Source organism: Felis catus, chromosome E3, assembly GCF_018350175.1.
Source record: "Felis catus isolate Fca126 chromosome E3, F.catus_Fca126_mat1.0, whole genome shotgun sequence".
Lineage (NCBI taxonomy): Eukaryota > Metazoa > Chordata > Mammalia > Carnivora > Felidae > Felis > Felis catus.
The window spans coordinates 22,133,383-22,149,709 of NC_058383.1; the positions used below are offsets into that span (position 1 = coordinate 22,133,383).

At 42.4% G+C, this 16,327-nt stretch overlaps 1 protein-coding gene across 3 annotated transcripts in view; it reads right to left on the minus strand.

Moving 5' to 3' along the window:
* The window catches only part of PRKCB (protein kinase C beta), a 334,566-nt gene that overhangs the window by 25,700 nt on the left and 292,539 nt on the right, over positions 1–16,327 (minus strand). For all 3 annotated transcript variants that reach the window (XM_023246795.2, XM_023246794.2, XM_019820790.3), the window contains 3 exons: positions 13,573–13,711; positions 4,459–4,539; positions 4,064–4,171 (listed from right to left, as the gene is read on the minus strand). In XM_023246795.2, coding sequence (XP_023102563.1) covers positions 4,064–4,171; positions 4,459–4,539; positions 13,573–13,711 — 328 coding nt within the window. The remainder of the gene's footprint in view (positions 1–4,063; positions 4,172–4,458; positions 4,540–13,572; positions 13,712–16,327) is intronic.

Below are 16,327 nucleotides of genomic sequence, written 5' to 3' on the forward strand. Positions count from 1 at the left end.
GCAATGGAACATATAAGACCAAAAAGCTTCCCAGAGTTGACCTGACACCATGATGTCAGAGTCCTTGGGTTGTGCCCAGGATTTATGGATTATGGCAAAGAGATGAACCCAGCAATGTATACCTACCCTGATGGACACTCAGCTTAGCCTGCTTCCTGCTTCCAAATAACTTGTCATCAGAAACTATCCCCCTATACACACACATACTCACACACACACACACACACACGCGCGCACACACACACACACACACACACACACACTCACATGAGCACATATACTCCATATGTGCTATTCTCATATTCTCAGGGGGGAAATAAGTGGGCATTTCTATTCTAAGCTTCTACCTGATTTGCATGCACCTGATTCCCACAATAACCCAGTGAGGTGGTTTTAGTATTTTTCCCATTTCAATGGGAATAGACACTCAAAGAGGTTAAACAACTAGCAAGGACTTGGAGCAGTGAGAAGTGACAGAGCTGAGCTTGGATCTCACCTCTGCCTTCTCCAGAACTTGGGCTTTTATGTTATTTTTAAAAGTTTATTTATTTATTTTGAGGTGGAGGGGGTAGAGAAAGAGCAGAGACAGGGAGGGAGGGAGAGAGAGAATCGAAGCAGGCTCCGTGCTGTCAGTGCGCAGCCCGACCCAGGGCTCGATCCCACAAACTGTGAGATCATGCCCTGAGCTGAAATCAAGAGTCAGATGCTCAACCGACTGAGCCACCAGGTGCCTCCAGAACTTGGGCTTTTAATAACAAAGCTCTTCGTGTGTGGGCTCCCAGGGATATTTGTGGTGTGGCTTGGTCAGGAAGGGTTTATGGAGGGCAAGCACGTTGGGCCAGGCCCTGACAGCTGTGTAGGGTTAGGATAGGAGGAAAGGAAGGGCTACGAGGTCTTGATTAGCACTACCAGTGATATTATCAATGATGGCCTCTGTGTACTGAGTGCTTCCTGTGCACCCAGGCTCTGTGCTAAAGGCTTCCTAGCCATTACTCTTTCATCTTTATTTTCACTTTACAACTAGTATCCTCATTGTCCAGTAAGAAACTGGTCCAGAGTAGTCATTTGCCCAGAGGCACACAGCTAAGTAGCAGAGCCGTGCTTTGAACAGATCCGCCCTACCCGGAGCTCTAGCTGCTCTGTGTTATGCATTCTGCTTGCTTTTGTGCGAACCTGTGGCCAGTGGGGGCTTCTGTCTGCTTTGTTTTTCGAAGTGGGAGTGGCATTCTGAGCACGTGATACTAATTTTTTTTTTCCTGGCAGAAAATAGGTTCTTTAATGGGATGGATATATAAAGAAAGGACTTTTCAATGGGAACGGAACGGTTTTCAAAAGCCGAGCTCAATTTCCGCATAAGGACAAGGATGGCCAAGCGAAGAAAAGCCACTGCAGAATCATCCAGCACTAATGTGAGTCTCTGCCCAGTTACTGCACTCTGAGCTGATGTGCCTGCAGCCATGCAGACAGCTGGATTTAATCACTGTTCCGATCTCTGATCACCTCCCAGACGCATCCCCTGGGGCCTGCGGTTCGGGAGGAAGTGTCTGCTGTTCGCTTGAGTGTTTTCTCTTCTTTGGAGCCTCAACCTTGAACAAAGAGCCCACACCGGACGCAGCCCACTCAACTCAGAAAGGTCCTCCAACCCGATAGTAAGAAAGTCACCCCAGTTAATCCTGAAGGTTATGGGTCCTAAATTAATAGAAATCTGTTCCACCAGGGAAACCGCTAATTGGAGCTGAAGCTGAATGCAGCTGACCTGGAAAATCCTCTCTCCTCCATGACCCACTTAGAACCCCCAGCTGTCCCAGCAGGGCAGAGTCATGAAGGGGAAAGTCTTGAGCGTGTATGAAGCACCTACTATGCGCCGATAACACAGAAGGGGCTTTCTCTTATGTTACCTGATTTAATGCTCTCAGACAACTCAATGATCAATGAGGGTTGTTAGTCCATTTTTTAGAGGTAAAGAAACAGAAGCCCAGAGCTGCAGAGTAGGACCATACACCTAGGAAGTGGATGGGGGTGAGATGTGCAAAGGGTCTTGGGCTCCCAAATCCCCCATTAAAACAAATCCTATGGCAGCGTATGCATACTTAGATGCCAAGAGGGGCCTGGCGTGTAATGTAGTAGTGCCAGCATCAGCAACAGTAATAATAATAGTGGCCCATGGGTTCTGGATCAGAATGCCAGGCTCTGTTGTAAGTGAGCCGCTGGTATGAACTCATTTAATCATCACAGAATCCTGTACGGAGAACTATCATTATCCTCAATCCACAGACAAGGTTGAGGAATTTACCTACAGGCATAGTGCCGCTCATGCTGGGACCAGGATTTGAACCCAGATGAAAGTGGGCCGGATGGGGATTTCTGCAAATTGGAGAAGGCACGCCCTTCAGGGGACATGGGCTTCCCATCCAGCTGGCTATCACATGCTTTATAGGAATGACAGACCAGCATGGCGGGATCAGATTTCTCAAGAGAAACTGAAAGTTAATGTTCATGGGAAATCTCTTGCCCTTTAAATGGTGGCAATTGCTAAACAAACTAAAAGCTCAGTATACGACCTCCGCCCACTCTTCCTCCCTCACAACGAAATGTCTACAGGGGTCTGCACTGGCCTTATGCTGTGTTCTCCTCCTCCTCTTCTTCTCCTTCTTCTTTTTTTTACAAGCCTCACTTACGCTCCTCACGGCCCTCTGGATCTCTGTTCTCTGTTCCTCGTTTTCCCTCCCCTTGCCTCATACTTTCAAAGAAAATATTTTCACCCAATTCACTTCAAGATGTTGGGGACTGAGACAAAGTCACACGTGGTTTCCCCAGGGATATTTGCAGCTTAACCTATACAGCTGAGATAACAAAGCTCAGATGAGTCACCAAGAGTGAGAATCTAGGTGGTGTGAGAAGGTGCTCTACACGGAGAGGGTGGCCCAGCTAATACAAAGTGCCTACGTTTTCCAGCTTTTCTGCATCCACGCAGAGCACCAGGCATCTGACTGGGGCCCGGAAGCACGGGGCTGGATCGAGCCGTGGGAAACCAGCAAACACCCCAAGGACCTAAGACCGGCAGCCCTGGTTTATTCAGACACACAGGTGGGAATCCACTGGGAAGGCATGGTCATGCCCTAACCTTGAAATTGCACCTGTACCTCCACCTGGTGGGAGAGTGAATACTTCATAAAGGCAGGATCCACGAGCCATATTCTCTGCGGCTCTCACAGCGTTTTCACACTTCCATCAGAGCTGAAATGTTCCCACATTTGGGTAATAGGTTTAAAAGCAGTGGTTCTCAAACCACTTGGGGACTTTTGCAGACTTTTACAGATGTCCAGACAATCCCTGGGTGAGACTGAGGTTATGTACGATCTGAAAAAGCCCTGCAGATCATCCTGATGGCACCAAAGGCGAGGACCAAGGATCTGCAGGGACTCACCGAGGTCAAGCACATCTGGCTTAATGCCAGATGCATAACAAAGCAATCTTCACCAGCACCCATGTGCCCTGCCTTCTTCACAGGTGCAATCTGCATACACTGCAGGATACAGTGTACGTATGCTTTTCAGCCCTTTGTGGGTTGGGCGAGGGGAGACCAGGGGCTTTGAAGACACAAAATTTGGGTCAGCTTATCCAGAGAATCCCTTAAACTCAACACTGCATGATAGTTTCTTAAGACAAAAGTTACACGCTGTTAGTATTAACCACACACACATACAGAGCAGAGCAGGGCGAGGCTGACAGATCGGTGCTGCAGACCTCTTGCACACCTTCCCATGGGTCCCAGCTCTTTGGCAAAGACTCTGTGTTTCCTATCTCGTTCATTCAATATGCATTCCCCTGTGCCGGACTAGAGCCTGGAGCCCAGCCAGCAGCAAGATACTGTTGCAGGCAGACCTCTCTGGTACTTTTGTGCAGATTGGAAAAAAGCCCCCTTTGCTCCGGGAGGTCCATGCCAGGCTCACAGGCCAGCAAGTGGGGAGAAAGATAGAGTTCAGTCTCCATTCCCCCTCTCTCCCTGGGTGAGTTGTCCTTGCGCGGGGTCCTGACCGCAAGCTTTCAGGGGCTCACTCACCCCTTTGCAGATGGCCACAGCTTCCTTGGACATGGACTTTGGGTAAGCCACGTTGTGTTCCATGATGGACTGGAAGAGCTCGTCCTCATCCTCCCCTTCAAAGGGTGCCTGTGGGGCAGAGGATAGTGTGGGAAGAGAGGGTTCCTGCCTGCCCCTCCCCAACTGCTCCAAACCATTGGGCCCTTTCCCCTGGGGTCCACAGCGAGGCCATACTCAGGGGCTTCAAGGGAGAAGACAAAGAAAAACAGTCAAAAGAGTAAGCTAACCCTAAGGCCAAGGAAGTCACAGTGTTTCCAATCTATGAGCTGGTACCGACGGGATACCTTCGTCTAGAGAAACCATGCAGATGGGGTTGGGGGAGGACTTTTCTTACCAATCAGCTAAAATTCAATTACCTGGCCAGCTAACATTTCATACAGCAGGACTCCAAATGCCCACCAATCCACGGACTTCCCATAGGGCTGATAAGCAATTATCTGGAAAAGAGAAGGCATTCCATCAGGGAGGCGGGCAGGTAGCGATGGCTGGAGACTGAACACTCACTTCTTTAATGTAAGAGTGGAGCATCTTGGGGCTGGGAGGTGGAAGGAGAGCTCTCCGTTTGCCTGTCATCTGCCTACTGCGAAGGATTCAATTGGCTGTTACAGTCCCAAATATGAGCCACTAAAAGAGTGACTAAGGAGCCTAGTGCCCACTCAAGCCATTTCTTTACCTTAGGAAGACGGATAGATGCCATTTACAAGAGTACCTGCAGGTGGGGGAAAACATCTGTGGCTGTCAACATTGCCTTTTAAAAGCTCTTAGTACAGTGCATTAATTTTATTTTTTTGAGAGAGAGAGCAAAAGAGAGCGAGCAAGCAGGGGAGGGGCAGAGAGAGAGAGAGAGAGGGAGAGACAGAATCCCAAGCAGGCTCTGAGCTGTCAGCGCAAAGCCCGATGCTGGGATCGATCTCACTAACCGTGAGATCATGACCTGAGCCGAAATCAGGAGTCAGACCCTTAACTGAGTGAGCCCCTCCAGGAGCCCCCAGTGCGTTACTTTTTTCATTTTAATACAGTGAATGGCATTTTTAAGAAGGAAAACAGTGTTTGCTTCTCATTACAAAAGTAATCACATTTATACAACAACAGAAATACACTTAACTGAATGCTGAACTGTACTCCTAGAAAAGAGTCTAGGAAGAAATAGACCAAAGAGCTATCATAATTTTTCTCTTGATAAATGGTTATGGGTGATTCTAATTATTATATTCTCTCAGCTTGTCTACTGCTACTACTGAACTGTGCCTTAGAAATGGTTAAGATGGTGAATTTTGTATTTTTTTACCACAACTAAAAATTTGTAAGTTACAAAGCTGTAATAGCATTCTTATTATTATACTATTTATTTTAAAATATAGATAAGCAAATAAATAATAAAAATATAGACAAGCTAAGAGAATACAATTAGTATCACCCATAATCATTTATCAAGAGAAAAATTATGATAGGTCTGTGGTCTATTTCTTCCTAGATTCTTTTCTATCAATACATAGTAAATTCAGTGTGTATGTATGTGTTTTACACACACACACACACACACACACACTTTAATATGTGGAATTTTAATGAAGTATTTTATTCACTTAAAAGTTCCACGCAATAGTTGCACATCGATGTAATCAGTTTTTATCTCTGCACAGCATTCCCCTGGATGGCTATACCAAAATTTATGTTGTTTATTCCCAAGATCAGGTTTCTTCTGATGCTACAATATAGATCCTTGCAACTGGATAGTTGGACGTTCGTCCAATTATTTCCTTAAGATAAATTCCTAAAAATAGAATTGGTGGATCAAATGGGATGTATGGTTTTAAAAAATTATTTTATTTATTTCATTTTCATCTTAATTTCTTCACCTATTTCCCCCATACCCTCCTACCCACCTTGTGTCTGGTAACCATCAGTGAGTTCTATATAGTTAAGAGTCTGTTGATTTGTCTCTCTTTCTTTCTCTCTTTCTCCCTTTGTTCATTTGTTTTGTTTCTTAAATTCCACACGAGTGGGATTGTGTGGTATTTGTCTTTCTCTGACTGACTTATTTCACTTAGCATTATATCCTCTGGATCCATCCATGTTGTTGCAAATAGTAAGGTTTCACTTTTTTATGGTTGAGTAATATTCCACACATATATAATCATGTATATTCATTCCACAGCTTCTTTATTCATTCACCTATCGATGGACACTTGGGCTGCTTCCTTAGTCTGGCTATTGCAAATAATAAACACAGAGGTGCATGTGTCCCTTTGAATTAGTGTTTTTGTATTTTGGGGGTAAATTCCCAGTAATGCAATCACTGCATCATACAATAGATCTATTTTTAATTTTTTTGAGAAACCTCCAAATTATTTCAGTGGCTGTACCAGTTTGCATTCCCACCAACAGTGCAGGAGAGTTCCCCTTTCTCCACATTCTCGCCAACACTTGTTGTGTCTTGTGTTTTTTATTTTAGCCATTCTGACAGGTGAGAGGTGATCTCATTGGTTTGATTTGCATTTCCCTGATGATAAGTGATGATGAGCATCTTTTCATGTGTCTGTTGAGCATCTGGATGTCTTCTTTGGAGAAATGTCTGTTCATGCCTTCTGCAATGATAACATATTGTTTTAAGATTTCTGATACTTATCACCAAATCGTTCGAGCATGGCCAAGTCTGGAATAGCTGTGTGACCATCCACCTTTCAACATATAGGGGTGTAAAACTAACTGTATCAAAAGGTTGAAAAGGTGATACAGCGAAGGTTCAGGGTCGGTCCCGACTGCTACTTCCGAGTTGTGTGACCATGGGGGAGGTTACTCAACTTCTTGATGTCTCAGTTTCCTCACTTACAAAAGGAATTTTATAACATCTAGATCACAGGGTTTTGCGAGGAAGAGAGGGAGATACATTCCTCTCGCACATTACGTCCTCCAAATGTTAGCTGTAAGTAGAAGGTTTTCTCATTCAGTCATTGTTTTACTCAATGAATGTGTCTGAGCAAACTTGGCTCTAAAATGAATGTCTGCTTATTGAATTCCATCTTCTACCTAAAATCTTCTACCCTAAAATCAGAAATGCCCTCTGAGGAGAATTAAACAGCAAGAGACCGGAGGGAAAGCTTTCGTGAGAACACTTACTGAAAGTGTTTTCACACTTTTAAAGTACTTCATGTCTTATTTGATCCTCATGACAACCTAACAAGTTAATCCTTTCACAAAGGAAAACAGAGCCTGGGAGGTGAAAGAAGTTGCCAGAGGTGATGTGGCTATTAGTTAATGGCAAAGCCAGGGCGAAAGCCTGACCCCTAGCTTAGTCCTCCCATCAGTGGGTTGGAGGAGGGAGCAAGGGCTTCCCCGGGAACACAACTCCAGGCATCTCATGTATCACAACCACCCGGGAACTCTGGAAAACCACAGATATGTGGGTCCTTCCTTCAGAGATTCTGATTCAGTTGAGGGTAACACCTGGCCAGCCTACATTTTAAGAGCTCCCCGGGGACCTTGAAGTGCAGCAAGCTTCGAGCCAGAGATTACTGAACTCACGGCAGATCAAGGACTTGTCTGATGCTCTATTTAACGAAATGATGATGAACCAAGGTATGGCACATAGGGAAAACACCACTGGATTCTAATACAGGTGTCCCCTGCGTTTTGAAAGTTTGTGTTATGCCACTTTGCTTCTATGAAAGACCTACAATACTTCCTGCTTTCATTAATCTAAAGAAATATGAACAGGACTTTTGCTTTTATGCTAAAGGGAAAAAGCAAAAATAGAGTTCAGCATTTGGTTTTCATGGAGCCATTACAGAGGCAGTGAGAGTGGTACTGCCACGCTTCTCCCCAGGAACGACATTCAGCATCAAGCAGTCATAGCTTTGAATCGTGTGAGCATCTGTGCTCGATCTCGATTTATTTTTCTTAAAATCCTTATTTATTTTTGAAAGAAAGAGAGCACGAGCAGGGGGCGGCAGAGAGAAAGGGAGACTGAATCCAAAGCAGGCTCCAGGCTCTGAGCTATTAGCACAGAGCCCGATGTGGGGCTCGAACTCAGGAACTGTGAGATCATGACCTGAGCCAAAGTTGGATGCACAACTGACTGAGCCACCCAGGCGTCCCTTGATCTCAATTAATTTTATGTACCCACTAGCCAGATGTGTGTTAATGCATCAGAAGAGGCAAAGAGAAGTTATTTTTTGGGGCTCAGAACGTTAAAAAAATGTCTCCATATAAAATTGCTATGCTATAAAAATACTTCTTCAGGGGCGCCTGGGTGGCTCAGTCGGTTGGGCGGCCGACTTCGGCTCAGGTCCTGATCTCGCGGTCTGTGAGTTTGAGCCCTGTGTTGGGCTCTGTGCTGACAGCTCAGAGCCTGGAGCCTGTTTCAGATTCTGTGTCTCCCTCTCTCTCTGACCCTCCCCCGTTCATGCTCTGTCTCTCTCTATCTCAAAAATAAATAAACATTGAAAAAAAATTTATAAAAATACTTCTTCACTTCAAGCCATTTTGGCTTAGAAAACGTTTCACAGGAATGCTCTACTTTTAATAGAAGGGGAAATCTAAAAAAGCATTAATTTAAAAGATTACTTTTCAAGTAATCTTTCAAATAATTATTCAAGTAACACACAAACATATTTACCTTGTGAAAAATGTAAACAGTATACAGATTGAGCTAAATTACTCGTCACTGTGCCCTTAACCTCAGAGGTAACCAATGTTTTGAAATCAGTCTGTAACCTTCCAGATTTTCTATGCTTCTACATGAATTTCGACATACTCATAAGAAGCATATAGCAGTGTTCTGTGTATTGTTCTTGTTTTCCATACATGGCATCATATTGTATTTAACATTCTGTACCTTGATTCCCGCCCCAATTTTATTGAGAATAATTGGCGCACATCACTGTGTAAGTTTAAGGCATACAGCATGATGGTTTGATTTACATATGCTGTGAAATGATTAAAATAAGTTCAGCTAACATCCACCTTCTCATATAGACACAATAAAAAGAAATGAAAGAAAAAAAAGGAAAAAAGTTTTCTCCCTTGTGATGAGAATTTTGGTATTTACTCTCTTAACTTTCCTACATAACACAGCAGTGTTTGCTATGGTCATTGTGTGTACATCCTCAGTAATCTTATGACTAGAAGTTTGTATCTTTTGACCACCTTCCCATAATCTCCTTCCCCATCTTTCACCTCTGGTAACCACAAGTCTGATCTCATTTTCTGAGTTTGGTTTTCTTTTTTTTTTTTTTCAACGTTTATTTATTTTTTTTTTGGGACAGAGAGAGACAGAGCATGAACGGGGGAGGGGCAGAGAGAGAGGGAGACACAGAATCGGAAACAGGCTCCAGGCTCTGAGCCATCAGCCCAGAGCCCGACGCGGGGCTCGAACTCACGGACTGCGAGATCGTGCCCTGGCTGAAGTCGGACGCTCAACCGACTGCGCCACCCAGGCGCCCCTGGTTTTCTTTTTTAAAGATTCTACATATAAGTGAGATCATACAGTATTTGCCTTTCTCTGTCTGACTTATTTCACTTAGCATAATGCCTTCAAGGTGTATCTGTTGTTGCAAATGGTAGGATTTCCTTGTTTCCTACCGCTGAATAATATCCATTGCATATATATACCACACCTTCTCTATCCATTCATCCGCGGGGGGACACTTAAGTTGTTTCCAAGTCCTGTAAATAATGCTGCTATAAACATGTGAGTGTAGATGCCTTTTTGAGTTAGTGTCCCCCCCCCCCCTCCCGGATATATTCCCAGAAGTGGAATTGCTAGGTCATATGGTAGTTCTATTTTTAATTTTTTGAAGATCCTCCACACTGTTTTCCATAGTGGCTGCACCAATTTACATTCCCACCAACAGTGCACAGGGTTCCCTTTCCTCCATGCCCTCACCAGTTCCCTCGTGTCTTTTTGATGATGGCCATTCTAACAGGTGTGAGGAGACATTCTCATTGTGGTTTTAATTTGCATTTCTCTAGTGATGTTGAGTATCTTTTCACGTACCTGTTGGCCTTTCATTTATTTTCTTTGGAGAAATGTCTATTTGGGTCCTTTGCCCACTTTTTAATTGGGTTATTTGTTTTGTTTTGTTTCCGCTATTGAGTTGTAGGAGTTCTTTATATATTTTGGATATTAACCCCTTATCAGATATGTGGTTTGCAAATATTTTTTCCCATTCCCTAGGTTCTCTTCTCACTTTGTTGTGGTTTCTTTTGCTGTGCAGAAGCTTTTTAGTTTGATATGATCACACTTGTTTTGATTTGTTGCTTGTGCTTTAGGTTTCATATCCAAAAAACATCATTAACGAGACCCATGTTGAGGAGCTTTGCTCCTATGTTTTCTTCTAGGAGTTTCATGGTTTCAGGTCTTACATTTATTAATCCTTTTTGAGTTAATTTCTGTGAGTTGTGTAAGACATGGGTCCAGTCTCATTCTTTTTTTTTTTTTTAATGTTTTTTTTTTTTGAGGGGGGGGAGAGAGAGAGAGAGAGAGAGAGAGAGAGAGAGAATCTAAAGCAGGCTCCAGGCTCCAAGCTGTTAGCACAGAGCCTGAGACGGGGCTCAAACTCATAAACCGTGAGATCATGACCTGAGCTGAAGTCAGATGCTTAACCTACTAAGCCACCCAGGCACCCCTCATTCTTTTACATATGAATACCCAGTTATCTCAGCATCATTTATTAAAGAAACTGTGCTCTGCATTGAGTATTCTTGGCTTCTTTTTTAAACATTAGTTGATTACATATGCTTACGTTTTTTTCTGGGCTCTCATTTCTGTTCCATCCTATTTATCTGTTTTTGTGCCAGTACCATATTGTTTTGATGACTGTAGCTTTATGGTATAGCTTGAAATCAGGAAGTGTAATGCCTCCTGCTTTGTTCTTTCTCATTTCTTTAGCTATTTGGAGCCTTTTATGCTTCCACATAAATTTGGGGAGTGTTTTTTGTACTTCTGTAAAAAATGAAGTTGAAATCTTGATAGAGATTATATTGAGTCGATTGATAGCTTTTGGTAGTACTGACATTTTAATAATATTAATTCTTCTATCCATGAACATGGGATGTCTTTCCATTTATTTGTACCTTCTTCAATTTCTTTCAGCAATGTCTTGTAGGTTTCAGAGTAGAAATATTTCACCTCCTTAGTTAAATTTACTTCTAAGTATTTTACTGTTGTTGATGCTTTTGCAAATGAGATCCATTTCTTTATTTCATTTTCAGAAAAATCATCGTTAGTGTATAGAAATGCTACTGGTTTTGTATACTAATTTTGTATCTTGTAACTTTACTAAATTCATCGATTCTATCTAACAGTTTTGGTTGAGTCTTTAGGATCTTCTACATATAAAATCATGTCACATGCAAATAGAGACCATTTTTACTGCTTCTTTTTCAATTCTGATGTTTCTTTTTCTTTTGCAATTGCTCTAGCTAGGACTTCTAGTACTATGTTGCATAAGAGTAGTGAGAATGGACACTTTTGTCTTATCCCTGCTTTTTCTGCACCTATTGAAGATATGATTCTTTTCTTTTCTTTTATTAATGTGATGTATTACAATGATTGATTTGCACATGCTGAGTCATCATTGCATCCCAGGGATATATCCCACTTGATCGTGGTGAATGATCTTTTTAATGCGCTCCTGAATTCAGCCTGCTAGTATTTTACTGGGAGTTTTTATATCTATGTTCATCAGGGATATTGGCCTATAGTTTTCTTTTCTAGTACTGTCCTTTTCTGTTATTGGTATTAGAATAATGCTGACCTTCTAAAATAACTTGTGAGTATTCCCTCCTCTTTGATTTTTCAGAAAAATTTAAGATAGATAGATGTTAATTCTTCTTCAAATGCTTGGCAAAATTCACTAGTGAAGCCATCTAGTCCTTGGTAAATTCACTAATGAAGCCATCTAGTCCTTTGCTTTATTGGGAGATTTTTGATTACAAACTCAATCTCCTCACTAGTAATTGATCTATTCAGATTTTCTATTTCTTCCTGATCAGTCTTGGTAAGTTGCATGTTTCTAAAAATTTTTCCATTTCTTCTAGGTTGTCCAGCTTGTTGGCATATAGTTGTTCACTGTACCTTGATTTTTTTCTCTTAACAATATGTCTCAAAGATCTTTCCATATCTACATATATATCTCACTCTTTAAAAAATTTTTTTATGTTTATTTATTTTTGAGGGAGAGAGAGAGAGAGAGAGAGAGAGAGAGAGAGAGAGAGAGAAAGTTGGGGAGGGACAGAGAGAAACAGAGACACAGAATCTGAAGCAGACTCCAGGCTCTGAGCTGTCAGCACAGAGCCTGATGCGGGGCCTGAACCCACAAACCATGACTGAATGACACACCCAGGCACCCCTAACTCACTCTTTTGAATTGAATTGATGTGGTATTACATACTATAAATAATTCAGTCTATTGCTCATTCCTTGATAGACATTGCTGAAGTTAGTACATACAGATGTGCTCTGATCTTTATAAGAGCTGTATGATATTTCTTAATGTGAATGTAACATATTTTAGCTAACCATTCCTTTGTTGATAGTCATTGAGGTTGTTTCCTATTTTTCATTATTTAAAAATAGCACTGTAATGAAGAAAGGACTTTGAACATGTATCCTATCAGCTGTGCATGTACGTGTGTGTATTGTAAGCTAAGTTCCTAGAGGAGGAGCTGCTTTGGTAAGAGTATGCAGGTTTTAAATTTTGTGCCAGATTATTGAATTACATGGGGCCCTCCATCATCATTGTTCCATATAAGTGACAGTCAAGAAAGGAATTCTAGAATTCCCATTTCCAAGACTCTGTGCCACATCCTCAGTTCCTTTCCTTAAAAATCTAGTAACAGATTGCAAAATGCCACTTCTCTGAGCACCAATTCAGAGAAAAAGGAAGGCTATCATCTGGCACAAATTCTGTACCATGCCATGTTGGGGAAATCCATTCTGCAACTGACCGTTTCCTTTGGGAAGGGAGGGGGAGGCACTAGAATTAAATCTTTTCCCTTTCATTTATATCTTACTCACAGAAAGGAAAATTCTGAGTCTTTCAGGGTTTAGTATCAGTACACAGATCCTGTGTCATATGTCAGCCCAGGAAAGCCCTCTCTGTCTGTCTCTCTCTCTTTCCCCCCTCTTAACAAATGTTTCAATGTCATAATTAGGCAGTATCATATGGCCATGAGCCATCGCAGCTTGAAGAATTTTACTGATGTGCGGTGGATGGTTCTTTTTGAGTTTTATTTAAATTTTCCCCCAAACCTTGATGTATTTTGGGCCTGAGCTTCTGGATGTGTGCTAAGTTAATTTGCATGTGTGATAGCAAAGGAATGATTTAGAGTACAGGAGAAGGACCAGCCTGAGGTTTGCTTGCCAGGTACCCCCCTGGACCTTTCCCAGTCCTGACATGGCCATCCAGGGAACAGAGGAGACATCAACGCAATGTGGACACGTTAGGGGTCCCACCAGCTCTCACCTCAGGGGCGATGTAGTCTGGAGTGCCACAGAATGTCTTGGTGGTCACCCCATCCCAGATGTTTTCCTTACACATGCCAAAATCAGCAATCTTGATGTGGCCCTCTGAATCCAGCATCACATTGTCAAGTTTGAGGTCACTGCAGCAGACATAAGAATTTAAGGATTTAACCAATGCTATTTATTTCAAGTCGACCAACAGCTACTCATGATGCGCAAAACACCATGCTTAGTGTTGGGGAAGCACAGAAGTGGATATAAACCAGTCCTTGCCCCCCAGTAGCTTCCAATCTGGCAGATAAAGAGAGGTCTACGCGCTTGTGTGTTTTTCTTTTCCTACAGATCCAACTGTGCCAAGCATCTCACAAGGACACAATGAGACAGCAGCTCTGAGAAGAGAGAGATCCACAGGAAGCTAAATAAAGAGCAGAGCATCCATAGAGCTAATCTTTGTAATTTAAGGGCCCCTTATATTTCATAGTAAGATATATTTTTCACAAAATTATTATTTTTGAAAATAACTCTGAAGATCATGGAGAAAAAAAAACTGATGGGGACAATCTGATTTAAGTTCAAGTGCTCTAAGCTCTCCTAGGCTGATTCCTAGCACATGACCCCAAGAGTTCCAGTTGATTCTTTCAATTAAAAAAATATGTTGCACACCTACTGTGTGACAGGCACTATGCTTGGAGCTACTGTGAATGAGATAAACATCTTGTCCTTATTCAGATTAAATTCCAATATAGGGGAAAAGACAATTAACAAGTGTTCACATCTATAAGCATGATCATTACAGATTTTGATGGGTGGTGTGAAGAAAATGAAGAGGACAATGAGTTAGTAACTGGGGAAGGTTTCTGTAAGCAGGATGTCAGGATGTGTCACCTCCATGGAGGTAACGTTTGAGCTTTAACCTAAAGGACATGTGCTATACTCTCATTCTTTTATTTCATCTGTGTCGATGAGGAGAGCTTGGTTATTTTGGTAAATGCTTGCACAATCCCAGCACATTGGGTTATTCCAATATCATCACACTTTCCTCTTCCTTAAACATCTACTCCAATGTCAACACTTGGCATTTCAGTACCAATGAGGAGTCATGATCTGTGGGCAAGTCTTCCTTGATCTCAATAGAGACCACTTTCCTGAGAGATAAGAGGGTCTACTATACAATTCAGATCTCTACCTTAAGTCATCTTCATTGGGTGGTGGACATCTGTGGTCCCTACCTATTTTAGCATCTTATGACAAGATCATCCCAATATTCCTTCGAAGGATCACCCTTCCCTGATTCTCATGCCATAGAAGGTGGTGGTGCTGATCCTAGCTCCTGGCTCCAGGAGTGGTTATGTGGGCCTGTTCTGGACATATGAAACACCCCACCGTGCTGGTCACAGTGATAGCTTCAGGAATGGCTATGTGATCCAGTATGAGCTAGTCAAAGACATTGAGTATCAGCCCCTGGCACTTTGGCTGGTATCGTCAAAAAAGAAATGAACTCTTTTTACTCTGGGATTGCTCAGCTGGTAGAATGTAAGTCTAGAAGTCCCAGGGGTCACCAGAAAGAGAAGAAAGCTAGTATAGATAAAGAGAAGCCTAGAGGAAAGGTGATACAGTGAACACTCATAACGTCATTTGAGCCCTGGATCCATCCGTGTGTAAAGTCAGATCTGCCCCTTGGGCTTTTCAGTTATGTCGGCCAACAAATGTCTCTTTTAAACAAGTTAGTTTGAATTGAGTTGCTGTCATCACTTTAGACTAAAAGAATACAGTCAGAAAAAAAAATACATCGGCATCTCCTATCTGTGTCTGTGAGGTCTATGGGGGGGGGGTGCCCACTTGCACCACCTGTTCCATGATCTTTGGTACTGTCCATGGTACCACCCATATCCAGGTTTCATACTCATCTACAAGCCACAGTGGTCTCTGAATGTCAGCTTAGAATTTGTAAAACTGAATTTTGTAGCAACATGCCAAGTCTACATGTGACCTGATTAACAGAGACCCATGACATTCCCCTCAGCTTGACCACATGACCCAAAACAGGCAGCTGGGGCAACTAGGGAAGTGATAACATCTTCATGTGTTCTAGCAAAGGAGTGGGCCACCCTCAGGTGCCAAGGGCCAACAGGTTGTGCAGCTAGGGGACACTCCAGTCATATTCATTGTCACAGAGTAGCATTTTGATAGTCTACTGCATTCTTTTGTTCAATGTAATAATCCTTCATTTCTGTTTCAAAAGGAGGCTGGAGCAGTTGTTTACATTTTCAGAAATCCACCAATGGAAAAATCATCACACATTCCAGGGATGGTGATCCATAAATAAGACTCTAAGCTTGGAAGGATCTTTGTCTCCCCTCCATCCAACATCTCCAGCCATGGTCCTCAGAGAGGGAAAGTCTAACATAATTCCTCATCCTCTTTATATAAGGATTGTCCAATTAGCTGTAGAGCTAAATGAAAGAGGGAAAAAGACTTTTACCACATGAAGGTAGTTTCAATGAAGTTATAAAACCACACATCCTCTGTTGTGTGATTTTTTTAGTTTTCATTTGATTATCAATTTCAAAAACTCTGACAAGGTTCTTGACTATGAGCAAGCCCACCCCTCCCCCCCCCAAACAAACAAACAAACAAACAAAAAAACCCCACAAAAAACCCCCACAAAAAACCCAACTCTGACCACTTCAACCTAGAAGGAATTGTTTAAAAGGTACTGGGAGTTCACAGAATCTCCAAGGAGGCTAGACAACCAG